The 16,743-nt window shown below is 38.3% G+C and overlaps 1 protein-coding gene across 7 annotated transcripts in view; it reads right to left on the reverse strand.

Moving 5' to 3' along the window:
- The window catches only part of mapk10 (mitogen-activated protein kinase 10), a 41,481-nt gene that overhangs the window by 7,466 nt on the left and 17,272 nt on the right, over positions 1 to 16,743 (reverse strand). For 4 of the 7 annotated variants that reach the window (XM_084935468.1, XM_084935472.1, XM_084935474.1 and 1 more), the window contains exons 4-11: positions 15,610 to 15,739; positions 15,106 to 15,164; positions 14,586 to 14,724; positions 13,789 to 13,954; positions 12,762 to 12,833; positions 5,108 to 5,290; positions 1,742 to 1,866; positions 1,000 to 1,026 (exon numbers count right to left, since the gene is read on the reverse strand). In XM_084935468.1, the coding sequence (XP_084791594.1) occupies positions 1,000 to 1,026; positions 1,742 to 1,866; positions 5,108 to 5,290; positions 12,762 to 12,833; positions 13,789 to 13,954; positions 14,586 to 14,724; positions 15,106 to 15,164; positions 15,610 to 15,739 (901 nt within the window). Of the gene's footprint in view, positions 1 to 999; positions 1,027 to 1,741; positions 1,867 to 5,107; positions 5,291 to 6,185; positions 6,258 to 12,761; positions 12,834 to 13,788; positions 13,955 to 14,585; positions 14,725 to 15,105; positions 15,165 to 15,609; positions 15,740 to 16,743 lie in introns of all 7 variants that reach the window. The other 3 variants (XM_084935469.1, XM_084935471.1, XM_084935470.1) reach the window with 3 other exon arrangements.

Genomic DNA, 16,743 nt, shown 5'->3' on the forward strand with positions numbered 1-16,743 from the left:
TTTTTTTAATGAATAGATTAGGTTTCCTGTGACATACGAGTTTTGGTCTATGTGCAGAGTGAAGCATGTGCAGTTTGACAATGACTGCTTATATGTGACAGTTACTTTGAGCTCCACTGAAAACAGCACACGGTCTGTATACAAAAGATGGACATAACCACCCTGATGTGACCCATTAGTTGGTGGATATCTGTTTTGAAGTCTGCTGCATTTTGATTTACAAAATGAAAAGCATGGAGTGAAAATGACTAATAAACCAGGACACTGTGTACTCTTATAGTACCAACGAGTTAGTCACTAGGTTATTGCACAATAAAGCACCCACTTTATCATCTATCTTACTTTAATTTCAACCATCATTTACAAAAATAACATGTTGATGTACTAAAAAGACTTTAAACTCCTGACAGTTACCATAAAGTCAGTACAGTATTTACTGAATAGCACTGTGCTACTTTTAGTTAAGAATAATATTAGTTTTATATTATATATTAGATTGGTATGTGTTTTATTTTACATGTTTTTGTGTCTGTTTAATTATGCTCACAATCCTTGTTTTGTTGATTCATTCAACCTGGCACGAGCTACACATAAAATTAGCCCATGTGGCTAAATCTGGCATATTAACATGATGAATTTAAGTGCTTGTGGTAATTTATATGCATTATCTCTTTTAAATAAACATATACATCATAGATCAAGAGAAGAGTAGGGTCATTTCTGCACTGGCTTCACTTCTCAGACCCAGAAGTTACTTCCATCTTTTATATACAGTCTGTGATTACTGCAATATCCACATATTCTGGATGTTTCATTTGATTGGCATTTTCTGCTCCTCTCTTTGCATTACACAGTCTCTTTTCTCTTGATTTTAAATATCTTCAAATATGGCAGAAGCACTGAACCACATGTGTCCAAAAAATCTTCTTTCATTTACACTCTTTAGTCGAAGAAGTCCAATTGCAGTGCATTCTTTGATGTAGGGAGTTTGTTATTTACCATGGATATTTGGATGTTATCTCTGGCCTTCATCAGGATGAGGTGACATTAGAGAAGGGGGGGAAAACAGCAGAAAACGTGTTGAAATGCCATTCACAGCCATGTTATACATCAACAGAAGCAACAAAGTCATCTTTAAAAACCATCAGACACCAGATGACAAGACAAGGCCATAGTCATGAAATCTTCTGTAAAGGAGGAAAAACTACTATACAGTGAGTGTGTTAGGCAACAGGATATTTCACGTAGTAGAACAGCAGCACTGACATTCATCAGCTGGTCATGCTCTCATTACTTGTACTGCTGTAAAAATTTATCGGGTTGCAGATGGCTTTTTACCCAATCTCACTGTCACCTCATACTAATGAGGCGCTGATGAAGACGCCAGATTTCACCAAATCAACCAGCAACACCACCCCTCTCATGTTACAAGACCCAACAACCCACTATATAAATCTTTCAGTGTAGCATGAAAATTTACCAGCAAAGACTTTGGGTTATTTTACAGAAATCTACAAAAACGTTTGGTTCTGCACTAAAGACTAAAAATATAAGTGAGGGGGAAAAATGCAAATTAGATGTGAACAAAAGTTATCAAAATAGCAAGCGGTTAAAACAATGCAGTTTAGTCATGCTATAAATCACTATCAGTGCGTACAAATTAAAACATGGGAGGGGCGGGGTGAGGAGGATTTAGCTTGGGATGGTAATCGATACACAGCTCTGCTGAAGTCCTACTCACCGCCTCCACCTCAGCCGGATCATACCACACGTTGATGTAGGGGTGCTGTAAGGCCTCATCCACTGACATCCGCTTAGCAGGGTCGATAATCAGCATCTTAGACAGCAAGTCTCTAGCCTGGCTTGCTGTAGTTTGAAAAAAAAAATTTAAAAAGAAAAAAACGATATTTAGATGTTTTGATGAAACAAGAAAGTATTACATGCCAAACAGCAGAGGTAATGGAAGAGGGAGGAGAGAGAGAGAGACAGGAAATGTCAGGGATTAAAGAGAATAATTAACAGGAGCTTGTGACTAGAAACCAGATTCTTGCAGCAAAGTGCAGTAACTTGGTTTAATTTTACCGTGAGTTGATATAAATGATATGGGTAACATCTAAAATATAAGCATGCAGTGTGGTTATTAGAGGTAATCGATGGTCAAAAAATTAAATAAAGATCCAAGATTCAATGAATTAGCATTGTAATAACAACAATAATAATATTAATACTACTACTCCTACTAATAATAATAGTCTTTAATAGTCAAAGATGCATTAATGGTGACCTCTGGAGGATGAGTACAGTAATCTCACAACCTGAGACTAGAAAGGTCTGTTTATTTCTTATTTTTGTTTATTTTCCAGTTTATTCCTTTTGTTTTCCTTAACCAAATTTCCTCCAGCTCAATAGTGACAAAACTGAGGTTCTCATGTTTGGCCCTGATAGCTTCTCTAAGGAGGACATATGTCAAACTAGTCCTCTAAAACAGCAGTATCAGACCATCTGCTATACAGTCGGCCAATAATCTCAAACTTTTATTGCACGCTATAGTTTTTCTTGTATCTTGATTATTGTAATTCACTCTGAATGCGCATCTCTCAGCCCTCTTTAGCCCATCTTCAATTAGTCAAGGCAAAAACTAGCCACCGAATGTCCATCTGTTCTTCTTTCCCATCACTGGCTTCGCATGAAATTTTAAACTTCTACTAATTACATATGAAAGGCCAGGCACCTGCTTATATAGCTGATGGGCCTCTCCAGTGATCAGGTCAGGGCCTTTTAAGTGTTCCACACTCTTATTGTAAGTCCCAAGATGATGACACGTTTGAGCTTTTAGCGTCTAAACTTTGGCTGACTGAATCAACTGTTGAAACTCTTTGTAAGTCAGCTTTTCCTTAAATTTTGCTTACATGGAAGCATGACTGTATGAGCAGATGTAAGAACTCAGGCTTGGCCATGTGTTTGTATGCTGGGATATGTGTATCTCTTTGTAATTGATATTGTAACTTTATAACTGTTTTTGTTGTTGTTAGAATAAATTGTGCCAAACTTTTTTTTATATTTGTGTTTTACTTGTTATTAGGGCAGACAAATCAAAAAGGCTTCACAGAATTTTCATAGGGTTTATTGGGTTTTAAGTATTTAATCTGCAGACTAGTTGAAATCTGAATTATTGCTCGATAATTCTTTAATAATCAACCATCCAGATATCTCCTCAGTTTGTCCCATATGTATTTTTTAATGAAGCATTAGGCCTGTTTGTTGCAGATGTTGCCAGTCAACTTGTTCTTTTGCAGTTTGCAGTAAATTGGACATCTATCAGCAAAAATTTCAATAAGCATTACCAGTACACAGACTCTCTATCCTCTGGCCATTTTGAACTGATCTGAAATTGAAACCCTAAACCACACGACACTTCCTCTCCTACACACTTGACCTTCACTATAAATAAATCTCCAGCAGCAGAGGAACGAAGAAGCTGAAGCAAGTACAGACAGATGAGCTGGGCGTACCCTTTGAGCATCACCACAGCATCAAAAAGATGATAAACTTGAAAAAATAGCTCCTCTGTCTCTCTCCTTTCACCTTTCCTTATTCCTTACCTACCTCTCTTTCATTCCCTCTGTCCTACAGTACTGTGACTCGTCTTCTCCCTAAGGTTCAAAATAAATAAAACCCAAAGGATGTTTCTCTCATGTCTGACTCACTTCCTACCTGTCACAAAACAAAACACTTCATCTTGGTCTCACACCCTCTCACTCTGTCTGTCTCTTTCGGTGTATTCCTTTAACAGTGTCACTCCAGCGGGGAGCAGCTTGAATACAAAAGCGAATCATTAGAATTTCAACATTTGAGAGCTTTGATGTGGGAGCGGGAGAGCAAAATATTTTTTTAAAAGCATATTTTTTATAGCTCACTGGAAATGTTTTTGATGCCTTCAATTCTCAGCTGAGACAGAAGAAACAACATCTCAGTTAACACTCTGCATAAGAAGTCGATTGAAATCGGCTCACACGGTACAGGATTAACATACTGCAGTTTACTGATGCTCGGAGGATGACCAAAGATAAAATGTAAAAGTACAGTCCTGTTAAAAAACTAAATACACCTGACGATTCAGTAGCTTGTGCATCCACCTTTAGCAGCAATAACTTAATTGAGTTTTGAGACTCTGAATTTGAGACTTTTTGGGCATTGAGTGTAGATTTGCTGCTGTGCTTGGGATTGTTGTCTGTTGCATCACCCAAAGCTTTAGCTGTCAGACAGATGGCCTTGCACGTGATTCTAAAATACTTTGGTACACAGTTCATGGTCACTGTTTAACATTGGGGTTAATTTGCTGAGATGCCCAGTCCTAGCAAGATCAACAAACTGTTAAAATCTTCGGTTTCTATAGAGGTTCTCACACTTGCTGATGACAAATTAATCAAGTACATTTAATTTGCAGCACCTGGCTACTACTTACCCTCTTATATTCTATAGAAGCAGGCTATACATAGTTTTTGACATACGACAGCATACATGAAATGAACAAAATGTATAGCCATCTTAGCTGCTGGGTGATATGTACTCACAGAGCAGCTAAGATGCTGAGAATAAGAATAGCATATTTACAGAGTTAACATGCAAATAACATTTAAATGTCATAAATTGTGGAAGTTATAAACAAAGATATAAACCTAATGAATTAAATGAAAAGTCAGAAGCAAAGTCACCTGTAATGTCAGAATCAGATTCAGAAATACTTTATTAATCCCTGAGAAAATTATATAGTCGCAGTTGCTCCAAAACAGCTATATTAAATAAGACAATATACTACAAAGATACAAAATAAAGCAAAATACATACAAATAGCTCTAATTATTAATATCCTAGTATATTACACAAATTAAAAATACATGCCTGATCTATAAAACAGAATGACTGCCTGTCAGAGTGATAAGTGCTATGATGTCCTAAAGAAGACTCTCTGTTTAATCGACAGACATCCTATTTGTGCAAAGGTTCAATAAAAGACCTTAAAAGACTCATACTGGAAGCTAATGAAATGGCTAAAGTGCAATAGCCTAAGTTCACAGGTTCCCTGTGTATAATTACAGGTTCTCACCTTTGAGTTTGTTGTGCTCAGAGTCAGCAGGGAAAAGGCAGTCGGGGAAGAGTTTGGGGAAGGTGAGGCCTGCGTACTTTGGCCGGTTCTCGACATAGTTCCTCACTGTGGGTTGAAGTTTCTTCATGAATTCTGGCGAGGGCGTGCCCAGCTGCTCGATCACCTTGTTCCACTGATCGATATCTGGTGTGGAAGGCCAAGATTAAGGGAAACACACATGGAATACAGAGCATCCTGTCACCCTGCAAAGCTCAGTGTACCCTCAGGTATCACACTACAATACAATTCTGACTTCATTTTCCATTTAAAAGCACAAAGAGGAGTGCTGTGACCAAGATAAATGAATAATTTTTAATCTCAAATCAGCTGTTTCCCACTTAACCACCAAAAGAAGTATTCATTAGGATTAGGAAAAAAACCCAGCTGACTTCTAAATGGTGAAAAACACAAGATTTCTATTAAAAAAAATAATTCATTTTATTCTTTTTGTTTTTCTTTGTCTCCAGCCTTTGTTAAGTGTTTCTAAAAATAAAAAAATAATAAACCTTTTGATGAAAACATGACTGATTGGATTAAAAGACACGTGTACGGTATAAATGTAGCTGTGTGTCCAGTATAGTTGCATCAGCTTCTCTTTCACTTCCTTCCTTACAACAAATATTTCCTCTCTTAGCCTTCGACACACTCCAAACCTTCCCCTCCTAATGTTCTCACACCGAGTGCCAGTTAGGGCAGAGAGCTGCCAGAGGCCATTATAGATCCCTATTACTTCATTTTGCTGGAACGTCTCACGCTTCCATCTCTGTTTTGTCTCTATTGCACACTGGCCATGATCCACCCAGTGCCTAGTAAGGTGGGGTTTTTTTAATCCACTAAGACTCTTATCCACGGCTCTTCAGCAAGCAGTTGGATTCGCTCTGACACCTCGAGGTGATTTTTTTTGTTTTTTCTCAGCATGTCAGTGCCAAAATGCATGATACTCGATAGACTCAGAGTCATTCGCAACTACCCTCGAAAAAACGCTGCAGGGTTCCTGCTGCCTTCAGGTTTTCATTTCTAACAGAGGGAGGAAGGATACGGTCCGTCCCAGGGAACAGCACTGTCCCTCTTATCAACTCTCCAAAGATGCAGCCGACTGACCACATGTCCACTAGGGTCACACGCACCCACATAAACACACAAACACAAACATTTGCTGAGGGAAATATGTGACTCTTTAGCGACCAGATGTTCACCAGCTATCTGCTAACTGCATCTGTCCTTAGGGCAGGTTGCTTACAGTGAGTCATCACAGCTGTTTTTTGTTCTTTTTTTGTTGAAAACAGGCCCCCTGCTAACAGTTAAAGCAATGCACTGGGGCTAGACAGCTCAACAGTGTTTAAAGAAACACTATGAAGCTCTGTAAAGCTGCAGAGAGGGTGTACACCCCAACAACAATTCTCTAGGAGCCAACCCAATCACTTTGTCACTTTGTAATTTGATCCATTTAATATAATTAAATACAGAACACATTGGTAATTGTTAAACTGTGTCTCCTTACTTGGCACAAATGTGTTGCGTGTTTCTTTAAATGAAAATTCCTCCTCTGTTTTTTCAAATAGCAAAGTGTTTACATTTTTAAAAAATGGTCAGGGAGGGTTTTTTTTTTGTCAGGGTGAAGATACTCTAAGGCACATTATAAGCAGACCAGTGAGGCAAACACATTGGCCTCCAATTTAAAGTCCCCATTTAGAAATACTGAGAATTTCAACCAGAAATAGAGTACCTGTAAACGTACCATTATTACTTCAGAAGAAAATCAAATAACACACTAATGCTGTGTAATATATTTAACTTGTTTTTTAGGAAAATAGAAAAGGAAAAGAAACATATGCTGTTTATTAGGTGTGACAACAGAGTTAGCACATAACGCTTAAACACCCTGGAACAGCTATACTGCAACCTTAAGCCCTGTTTGGACAACAAGCTATTTTGGGTTGTTCGAGCCTAATTTGCTATAGTATATCATAACATATACATCAATGAAATACCAATATGTGCTGTATACACAAAGGTTTTAGGCTACCTATTTGACTACACCCACAGGAGATTTTCTGACATCCCATTCTAAAGCCATGGAGTTGGTCCCTCCTTTGCAGCTATAACAGCTTCCACTCTTCTGGGAAGTCTTTTTATAAGATTTTTAAGTGTGTCTGTGGGAATTTTGCCCATTCATCCAGAAGACCTTTTGCGAAGGTCACACAGTGCTGTTGGACATAAGGGCCTGGCTCACAGTCTCTGTTGTAGTTCATCCCTCCTCCATCAAACTCTACAGTTGGCATAATGCAATGCACTCATGCTTCAGATTGTCAGATAGAAAACCATGATTCACCCATCCACAGAACAAGTTTCTTCCAGAACCCAGTGATTTACTCACTTCATCCGATACTTGGATTTGCACTTAGTGATATAGTGCTTGCATGCAGCTGCTCGGCCTTGGAAACCGATGCCTCCCCAACCTCCAAGCACACAGTTTTTGTGCTGATGTTAATGCCAAAGGAGGTCTGGAGTGCCAAACTATGTGCCTCAGCACTTGGCAACCATGGTCTGCCACTTCATGGGGGAGTGGAAGATTGTGGAAGCTGATTGTGGAATATCTGGGAGGGAACAAACTGACTTGTTGCAACGCTGGCATCCTATTACAGTACCACTCTCAAATTCAGTGAGCTCTTCAGAACCACCCATTCTTTCTTGGTTTTATACCCCTGTGGCAACAAAGTTGGCAACAAAACAAAAACAAAATTCCACCCAAGTTCAAAGATTAAGCAGCGTGACCTGTGTCCATATAGTGCATCTGTAATAGGCCAACACCAGTCAGCAATGCTATCCAAACTATGTATCAGCAGTGTTGGGAAGGTTACTTTTAAAATGTATTCCACTACAGATTACAGAATACATGCCCCAAAATGTATTTTGTAACGTATTCTGTTACGTTACTCAATGAGAGTAACGTATTCTGAATACTTTGGATTACTTAATATATTATCATGCTTTTTACAACTACATGAATGTACTATTGCTGTGTGATTTATTACAATTACTGAAGGGCCGTGGCGCCGAACCGTAGTAAAGGGACTGGCTAATACGTCGGGTTCCGTGTCGGGCTCATAGCCGAAAAATAGCTTTACTTTGTTGTCTGGGTCAAGTTTTAGGCTACGTCCACACGTACACGGGTATTTTTGAAAACTGAGATTTTCCGTTTCCGTTTTTAAAAAAAATCCCGTCCACACCTAAAAGCCAAAAACGAAGGAAAACGCTGCTAGGAACATGCCAAAGCAGCAGGTGGCGCTATATTCCTATCCGTGTAGAAATGTTGGCCAATCAGAAGTCAGCCTTGGTGGGAAAGAGTAAACAAAGATGGCGCATAGAAGCAGAACTGAGTCCTATGTGTGGAGGGACAGTAACTGTGTGTGTATATGTAAGCATTTAAACACTGCAGAGAGTAAAATTAACAGTAATGGTATTTTGTGTAAGTCCATTGTAGAAATTCATTTCACCGAAACAATAACCTGGCGCACAGTGTGACGTCAAAAAAAGGCGCACACCTTTGACGCTGCGTTTTCTGCATTTTCTCCGTTTTTCTCGTCCACACCTATATGCAAAAACGGAGTTTTCGAAAATATCCACCCTGGCAGGCGTTTTTAGAAATCTCCGTTTTCAGTGACCCAAAACGCCTTTATGTGTGGACGAAAGGTGCAAACGCATAGAAAAATCTGCGTTTTCAAAAATACCCGGGTATGTGTGGACATAGCCTTAGACAGAGAGAGGATTTGAAAAGCTGCTCCAACGGAACTTATTGTTTCGGAGGAAAACACGAGTCTTAATAGCTTACTTACAACTGGGCTCCTCAGGCACTCTTCTTGGCTGCAGTGGTTATTATTATATTTACATGCTTCCAGCTCCCGTTTCTGCTCGTTGACAACTCGTACTTTTCTACTCTCCTTTTTCTCCCTCCTCGTGCTCACAGACACATAACAGGTATGACAGTCCATTCTCGCTGCAGCACGGACTGCACTGCCCATGAGGCTACATTCTTTAGGGCTGTAGCATTCTGCCTATTAGCTTAGCACAACAACAAAAAGACACTCTCACCCAGGAGAAACAGCCCGTGTTGCCCTGTAACCATGGCAACCGTAACGCTGCCGCCTGGAACAACAGAACATAGCTGTCAAACAAAACCCAAACATTCCTGACCCACGACAATATGAAACAGGAAAATACAGCCGTGTAATCCATTTATTTCAACAAAGTAACTGTATTCTAAATACCACCTTTTTAAACGGTAACTGTAACAGAAACAGTTACTCATATTTTGTATTTTAAATAGGTAACGGAGGTACATGTATTCCGTTACTCCCCAACACTGTGTATCAGTGCTTAATCATTTCTGCAGAGAGGTACTTTAAAACAAAAGTCAGCCACATTTTAAAACTTGAAGAACAAAGGAGGTAATGGTGGCTGTATGATTACTAAGTAGAAAAAAGACCGCTGTACAGAAGGAAATGTTAAAATCATTTCACCTTCTCTAGAGAGAATATATTTTCAAGCTTATTGACCACAGTAAAATCCACCTTCGGTTCCTCCAAGACCTCCAATATAACTTATTAATAAACACACTGCTCCACTCATCCATCACAGAACAACCAGTAACCCTGTAGCCCACTGGGCTTTTACCGGTAGACTCTTACCTACTCTGTATCATTTGACAGACACTCTGGGACGTGTAGACTTTAGCCAGGTCAATAGTTCTAAGTTGAAAAATCAATGAAGTACATTAAGATTTGCGACAACAGGGTACCAGTCCAGAACTGATCTATAAGCAGAAGATTAACAAAAGTGTGCATGACTCTACTTTATTGATCTAAAGCAAAAGGTATGGAGTGATGAAATGATACGAATTTTTAGGTCATTTTGGGAGCAGAGACAGCGGAGAAAGATATTGCTTGACTCATTGCTGGGTTTCATAGCTTTCCAGAACATTAATCTTTCAGGGACCCAGTGCTCAGGGCTGCAGACAGCAGAGTATTACCTTTACCATTGCCATGTGTGGCTGTGATCAATCTCAGTTCACTGTCAAAAACACTAGCAGCTACATGAAAAGAGAGCACAGTTAGTGGTACTACCACTGTATGATATATGTGCTACTTTTTGTTTGTTTTCTGGTCCTAATAAATGTGTTAATTATCTGAATATTGACCCTCAAACAGAATTTGCTCGAGTTTCCTCAACAACAAAAAGTGAATCAATTACAAGAATCTGCAAACAGTCTGCAAAACCTGTGAGCTTCATGTTTCATATTTGAAAAGGTAGCCACTGGATCTGCATGCAAAGTGCAAAGAAATTCCTTCAAGCGCCTAAGTGCAATGTGCCTCAAGAATTGTGTCGATCTGTCATTATGCTAAGGTTCTTCATACATACATTAAAGCCTATGACTGACAAGCATTAAAAGGCAATATCCAATTAGCTGGTGTCAGACATTAAATGGTCTTTACCTCACGGGGAATTTATACTGGTGAGAACAACTTTGACGCAATCTTCTGTTGTGTGCGACACGTGAAAACACAACAGGAGATGGTTTGCTTCAGACTTGTGACAACAAAAAAACGTATGAAAATGGCTTCGCTTTCACTGCCATTTGTTCCCCCTGAATTCAGGCAAAGGGTCGGAATCTTTTACCTCTAATTCCAAATTAAATTGTGTATTTGTTAGAAACTGTTTTCAGCTGGGGATGAGACACAAGCCTTACAGCAGTAGGTTATAGCCAATCTGTGTGTCTGAATTTATGGCGCTCTTTGGGTTCAGTCTTTAAAAGGCATGTGTGATTTGATACTGGTAAAATATAGGTTATCCCAAAGCTCATACATAAACATGCATCACCTTAGTTGAATGTTTACCACCTATAGCACTTTATTCTTCATCTTAATTACTTGCTAAGGTAACAGATTATAATATGGCTCTTTACTAATTCCCCTGTAAATAAATGGCATTTCATTGTATTTCTTTGAAATTACAGTGTCATTATATTTACTTAAAAATACGTAAAGGTAGGTACACTAAAATAAGGAATGACAAGTCAGGATTTTATACAAAACATAGAAAAGAATATACTGTAAGTGAATTCAAGTAGTCTGTAAGTAATTTTAATTACAGCATGAGTTACTTTACGTAGTGCCAGAATTCACAGGATTTTTTTAAACAGGAAACACAAATTGTACTGCAAGTACTAACTACTAACTTCTACATAATTTTGTAGAAAAGTAAACAAAATGTGCCAATCTTACATTGTAAGCATGTTGTGCTTTTGTATTATGGAGTAGCCTTAACTTTAAAATTTAAAATTGAAAGTTATTTTTGAATAGTGATTGTGAAAGAAAATGAATCAAGTTCGACTTGGCTCCATCAATATAAGGTCACACACCTACAAGTTTTGATGGTATTTATGTTTTCTTATGAGTTGGTGAGTGGGAACAGTCCTTATCACATATATATTGGTAGAATAAAAGGACCGTTGAATAATAGAACATCCATCATGCACATCAACTTTATAAATATTAAATAAAGATATCAAAAGGCAACATTAATCCAATCCATAATAAGACCTCTGGCCTGAAAAGTACAGTGTGTTTACGATGTAAGATGGGAAAATGTTTGATGTCTGCACTTAAAATTAATTTTTACTTAAGCATTTTAGCATTTGTTTGACACCCCTAATTGTGTATCTGTCTTTAAGTATTTGTGGGTAAATATAATTACATTGTAATTTCAAATAACTTCATTTAATTACAGGGGAATTACTGGGGCCATGTTATAAACTGTTACCCATGCTAATGTGCTAATCGACTACACTTTCAACCTTTGAACTTTCCACACACTGCTAACTGAGTTTAACCAGGCTGCTATTTACACATGCTCAAAGGAAATACTCAATATTATTCACTCATTACTGAATATTTAATTAGCATTCCTGACTCATACATGTAGATGTGCTCATCCCATATGTGCGCATGTCCTCAACTCCAGCACAGGGACTATTTTTACAAATCCACCCTACTGAAGGAAGTCTTCTCAGGGATGCAATCACACCCCGATCACTGCAAGAGAAAACACCAGGTAGCACTCTAAGAGCACACATTTAAATATTCAGAAATAAGGTAAGAAAGAATTTCCTCTTCTCATTGAAAAAAAGCATTGAAAAGAGCATTTTATGATGTTACTAGGTTAAGTGAAAAGCGTTAAAGAAGATAAGTTGTTGCTGCTATAAATCTGTGTTACAAGCCAGCCAGATGTGAGTGTGGTTTAGTTCACCTCAGTAACATACAGCAAACATCAGGCTCAGTATCTGCTTGACCAAAACACCATTTAAAAGTTATATTTCTAAGATCTTTACCTGCTTGCATGGCGGCAGCTTCTTTTTCCTTAGCTGGCATAGCACTTCCAGATACTCTCAGGTGCTTTCAGAGAGCATTACAATCAATCAAAATTGAACATGGTTGGTTATACTTTAAACTAAAAAAAACAATTTTCAGTGTGAGTGTCACTTGACTTTTATGAGCAAAACTACAACATGTAAAAAGCTACAGTCAAAGAATTGATCTGTTTTTATTAACAAGGATACAGTCCCGGCCAGGGAAAAGGATTTTGTGGCGCACCATTTCTCCCATAATGCACCCCACCGACCAAATATCCACTGCACGCATAGAGGTGAGGATGAGACACAGAGGGAGCAAAACACAAGGAGGGAAAGCAAAGGTTAGTGTTGTCCACAGACAGCTCATAGACTGGCATTAGTGATCAGATGCTAACTGGTTTTAATTGAGAGAGGAATAATTAGTGAGAGGCATGTTTCAGGATTCAAATCAGAATGGAATACAGAGATAGACAGAGCAGAGTGAAGTACAGTGAAGCAGCGCCTTAGATAGACTAACTAGTGGCAGGAAATTCAAAGCCCTGGAGCTTTCAGGCTTCCCTTCTTCAGAGATATATGGCTAATGAGTCACTGAGGCTGGCACTCAGTCACATGTTCTGGGGGCTTTTAATCAGTGACTCATAACTCCAGCACTTTAAGTCACTCGACCAGAATTGTTGATACGGGTTTAAAGTTAATGATATGACACTTTAATTTGGAATCATCATCAAATGATCATCTGCACATTTGAGCAGTTTGATTATTCAGATCGTAGATGGTTTAAAAACACATAGAGCCTTGCAGCTGCTGGGTGTAATTAGCTTCTTAATGTAAACATTTCAAAGGCTTTTTTTCCCCACATCAGTTTTATGTTGGTTCACTGCCACAGCAAGAACATAACCAAGTGCAAAAAAGTGCCAATAAACTACAAAGTGTAATTGATGATATTAGAAAATGTTTTATTACCACTTTATTACCATTTTTTTGTACCACTTTTCCTGCCATTTGTTTAGCTTGAGCGTTTTTGATTTTTTTTTGATAGCACATTTTCACAGTGTAAACATTTGATATGTTTTCTGTGTACTACTGTGAATAAAATATGGATTAATGAGATCTGCAAATCATCACATTCTGTTTTTATTTACAATTTGCAGTGTACAGTTACAGTTGTACTTGGATCTAAAAGCAAATACTAATACTAATAAAAATTAAATACCATGACTCTGTTTAATCTCACCATTCTCCTTGTATCCCATTCCTAGTATGACCTCTGGGGCTCTGTAGTATCGGGTCACCACATACGGGGTCATCATGAAACTGGTGCCTGCAGTCCTAGCCAGACCGAAATCCAGGATTTTCAGGGTACAGTCTGATTTCACCACTATATTGCTTGGTTTGAGATCCTGGCAAAAGCAATAGGAAATGAGAAAAAATGTATATTAATGATTATTTCCTGCTGTTATTCATAGAAAGTCTATTAACTGGCATTTGCCTTAATTATTGTTTGTTAATGATTCATGTAAGAGACTCTTTAGTATAATACTTCAGTTTTTCATTTAAGGGAATAGAACAAAAACATGGAAAATAAGGGAAATGAAAGAACGAGGATGAACTAGACTGCCTCGCTCTGATGATAACAAACCTTCCAGCAACTCTAAAATTCTATCAACACATATTTTCTTTGTTTGATCCTCACACAACTCGGGGTGTTAGAACAACAATTTGCTATTTTACAGGAGGTAATTCTGAACTGCAGAAATGTCGGGACTAAATTATTGTTGACATAGGGAAGGCGCTTTCTACAAATGCAAATGCTGTCTGCCTTCATGCATGTGGCACGCAAAACCTGCAGAGTCCAGTGAGCACTTGTTCCCACTTCTCAGCCCTGGTCTCTGTAGCGTTTTCTCACTAAAGCTATTGAGGTGATGGCACAAAACGTGTGCAATATATTGACATTGCTGAAGATTTAAAAGCACACGACACAAACCAAATCCAGCAGTGGAACAAGAAGACAGAGCAGGCTTGCTCTCCTACCCTGTGAATAATGCCGGCTGAGTGCAGATGTTTGATACCACACAGCATCTGGTAGAGCAGGTAGGACATTCTCTCATGGTCAAGCTCCATCTGAATCACCTGGCACAAGTTGGCATCCATTAGTTCCATCACTAGATACCTAAAAAACAAAAAAAGTTTAATTTATGCATGAATGGTTGACACAGTTGTGAGATGTGTGGCCCACGAGTTACTGCTGAGAAACTGAAAGCCTCCACGTGGGCCAATAACTCTCACTCTTGTACTATTTACACAGATATTGTTCTAAAAGTGAATTCACTCTCATTTATCATTCATTATGGAAACAGGACACCTCCGGCTGCCTCACATTACACCTACAGTACATTCACTGATTCCACTCGAATAGTTGTCAAAAACGAATGAGGTGCAAAGGAGTAATAAGCACCTAATGTAGTGTAAATAGACTCCCTGTATTTTGTCTGGCATTTTAAATGAACACATGTTTCGTTTTCTTGCTAATTTTTTTCCTGAGTATACTTACACATCCTGGAATTCCTCTAATGATTTCTGTGGTGTGAAGACATTTAATAAACTGATAATCTGAAAAAGAGAACAGCATGAACAGGGTCAACAAAGAGCAGTAAAAATACAAGAAAAGACATTAAAGCAAGGGACTGTGGGCACAAGTTAGTAATGACCCTCTTGAAGGACACCGCTGAGTGAGAGACAGAGTAAACCAGAGAGGCGAAACGAAACAAAGTGGGGATAAATGTGGAGGATGGAAAAAAGAGGCAGAAGAGCACAAACTGCGGCACTGGTGATTACATCCATGCCTTGAAGCACTCTCTGTTTCAGTCTCCTGCCAGTTTAGAACATTTCTGGAGGCATGGAATTTAGCACGGTCATAACGTCGCTGCGACTTGTCTGCTTTTGTAGCAGGAGCCAGAAATAGACTCAGACTGGGGTGCAGTTTTAAACTGCATCTCATTCAAGTCAGGATACATTTTCCTTTGGTCCTTTGTTACCTCTCGTTTGAATCGCTTACATTTTTGTGATTGACGCATTTCATGAGCACCAACTCCCGGTATGCCCTCTTGGCATGGGTCTGGTTCTGGAAGGGTCTGCTCAGCTTCTTGATGGCTACATTTCTGTCCAGGACAGCGTCATAGCCCGCACTGCAGAAAACAAACCACAGAGATCAATATTCCTCTTGCAACAATCCATGGCTTAATGTCAATAGTCACTGAGACAAAAGGATAAAATAGATGAAAGGCTCTCTGTAAAAATAATATAAATCAGAACTTATTAATACATGAAGATTATAGGGCTCAATTATAACTTGCTAGCTGTGTGACAACTGTGTATTACAGTAATAGTAAGTTATATACTTAATAAAACTAAAATCAATAAGTAGCCCATTAAATCCACGACACACTGTGATTAAACATAAATGTATACATTATTTTTAATTTAATGAGTTTACTCTCATATCGTATTATTATTATTACTATTATTTGAATTTTTTATCTAATCTTATATTCAATTAATTTATTTTTTTATTAATAATTATTATTGTATTTATTTCTGCATTTTGTATTCACAGTCATGGTAAAAAGAAATTATTTATTTAACATAAATTAAGGCAACATGCAGCTTGTTGTACTACTTTTAACAGCAACAGAGTCAAGTAAGTGTTTTCTCTGTGACTTTTACCAGTCTCTCACATCATCATGGAGCAAATTTGGACCAGTCTCCTTTACAGTGAGGTTTGCTGGCATTCATTTATTCACAGCTCTGTTAGAGTCCCGCTGCAGCATTTCAGTCAGGTTGAAGTCAGGACTTTGATTGGCCCAGTGCAACACTGTGACAAAGTGGCTAGAACGGAATTAATTTGCCAATTGTCACTTGCATATATTGTTATTTTGTGTTCTGTTATTTTACAGTCAGCCATAATGCTTTAATTTAGACATTGCTGGTGTAACTTCTCTTAACACACAATATCCCGGGTTTTGTTTGTGGTAGCAGTAGTTACATTCTTTACATCCATGCATGTGTTTTAAAGCAAACACTACTAACCATCAGATCATCTGAATTTTCTTCTGTTTACAGGCACGTCTGGTAAATTATGTTTCTTTATGTTGCTTTGGTTATACTTACCATGGTGTCCATGTTGTGTATT

Source organism: Perissodus microlepis, chromosome 7 (genome assembly GCF_051167445.1).
Source record: "Perissodus microlepis isolate ML-2025 ecotype Zambia chromosome 7, ASM5116744v1, whole genome shotgun sequence".
Taxonomy (NCBI): domain Eukaryota; kingdom Metazoa; phylum Chordata; class Actinopteri; order Cichliformes; family Cichlidae; genus Perissodus; species Perissodus microlepis.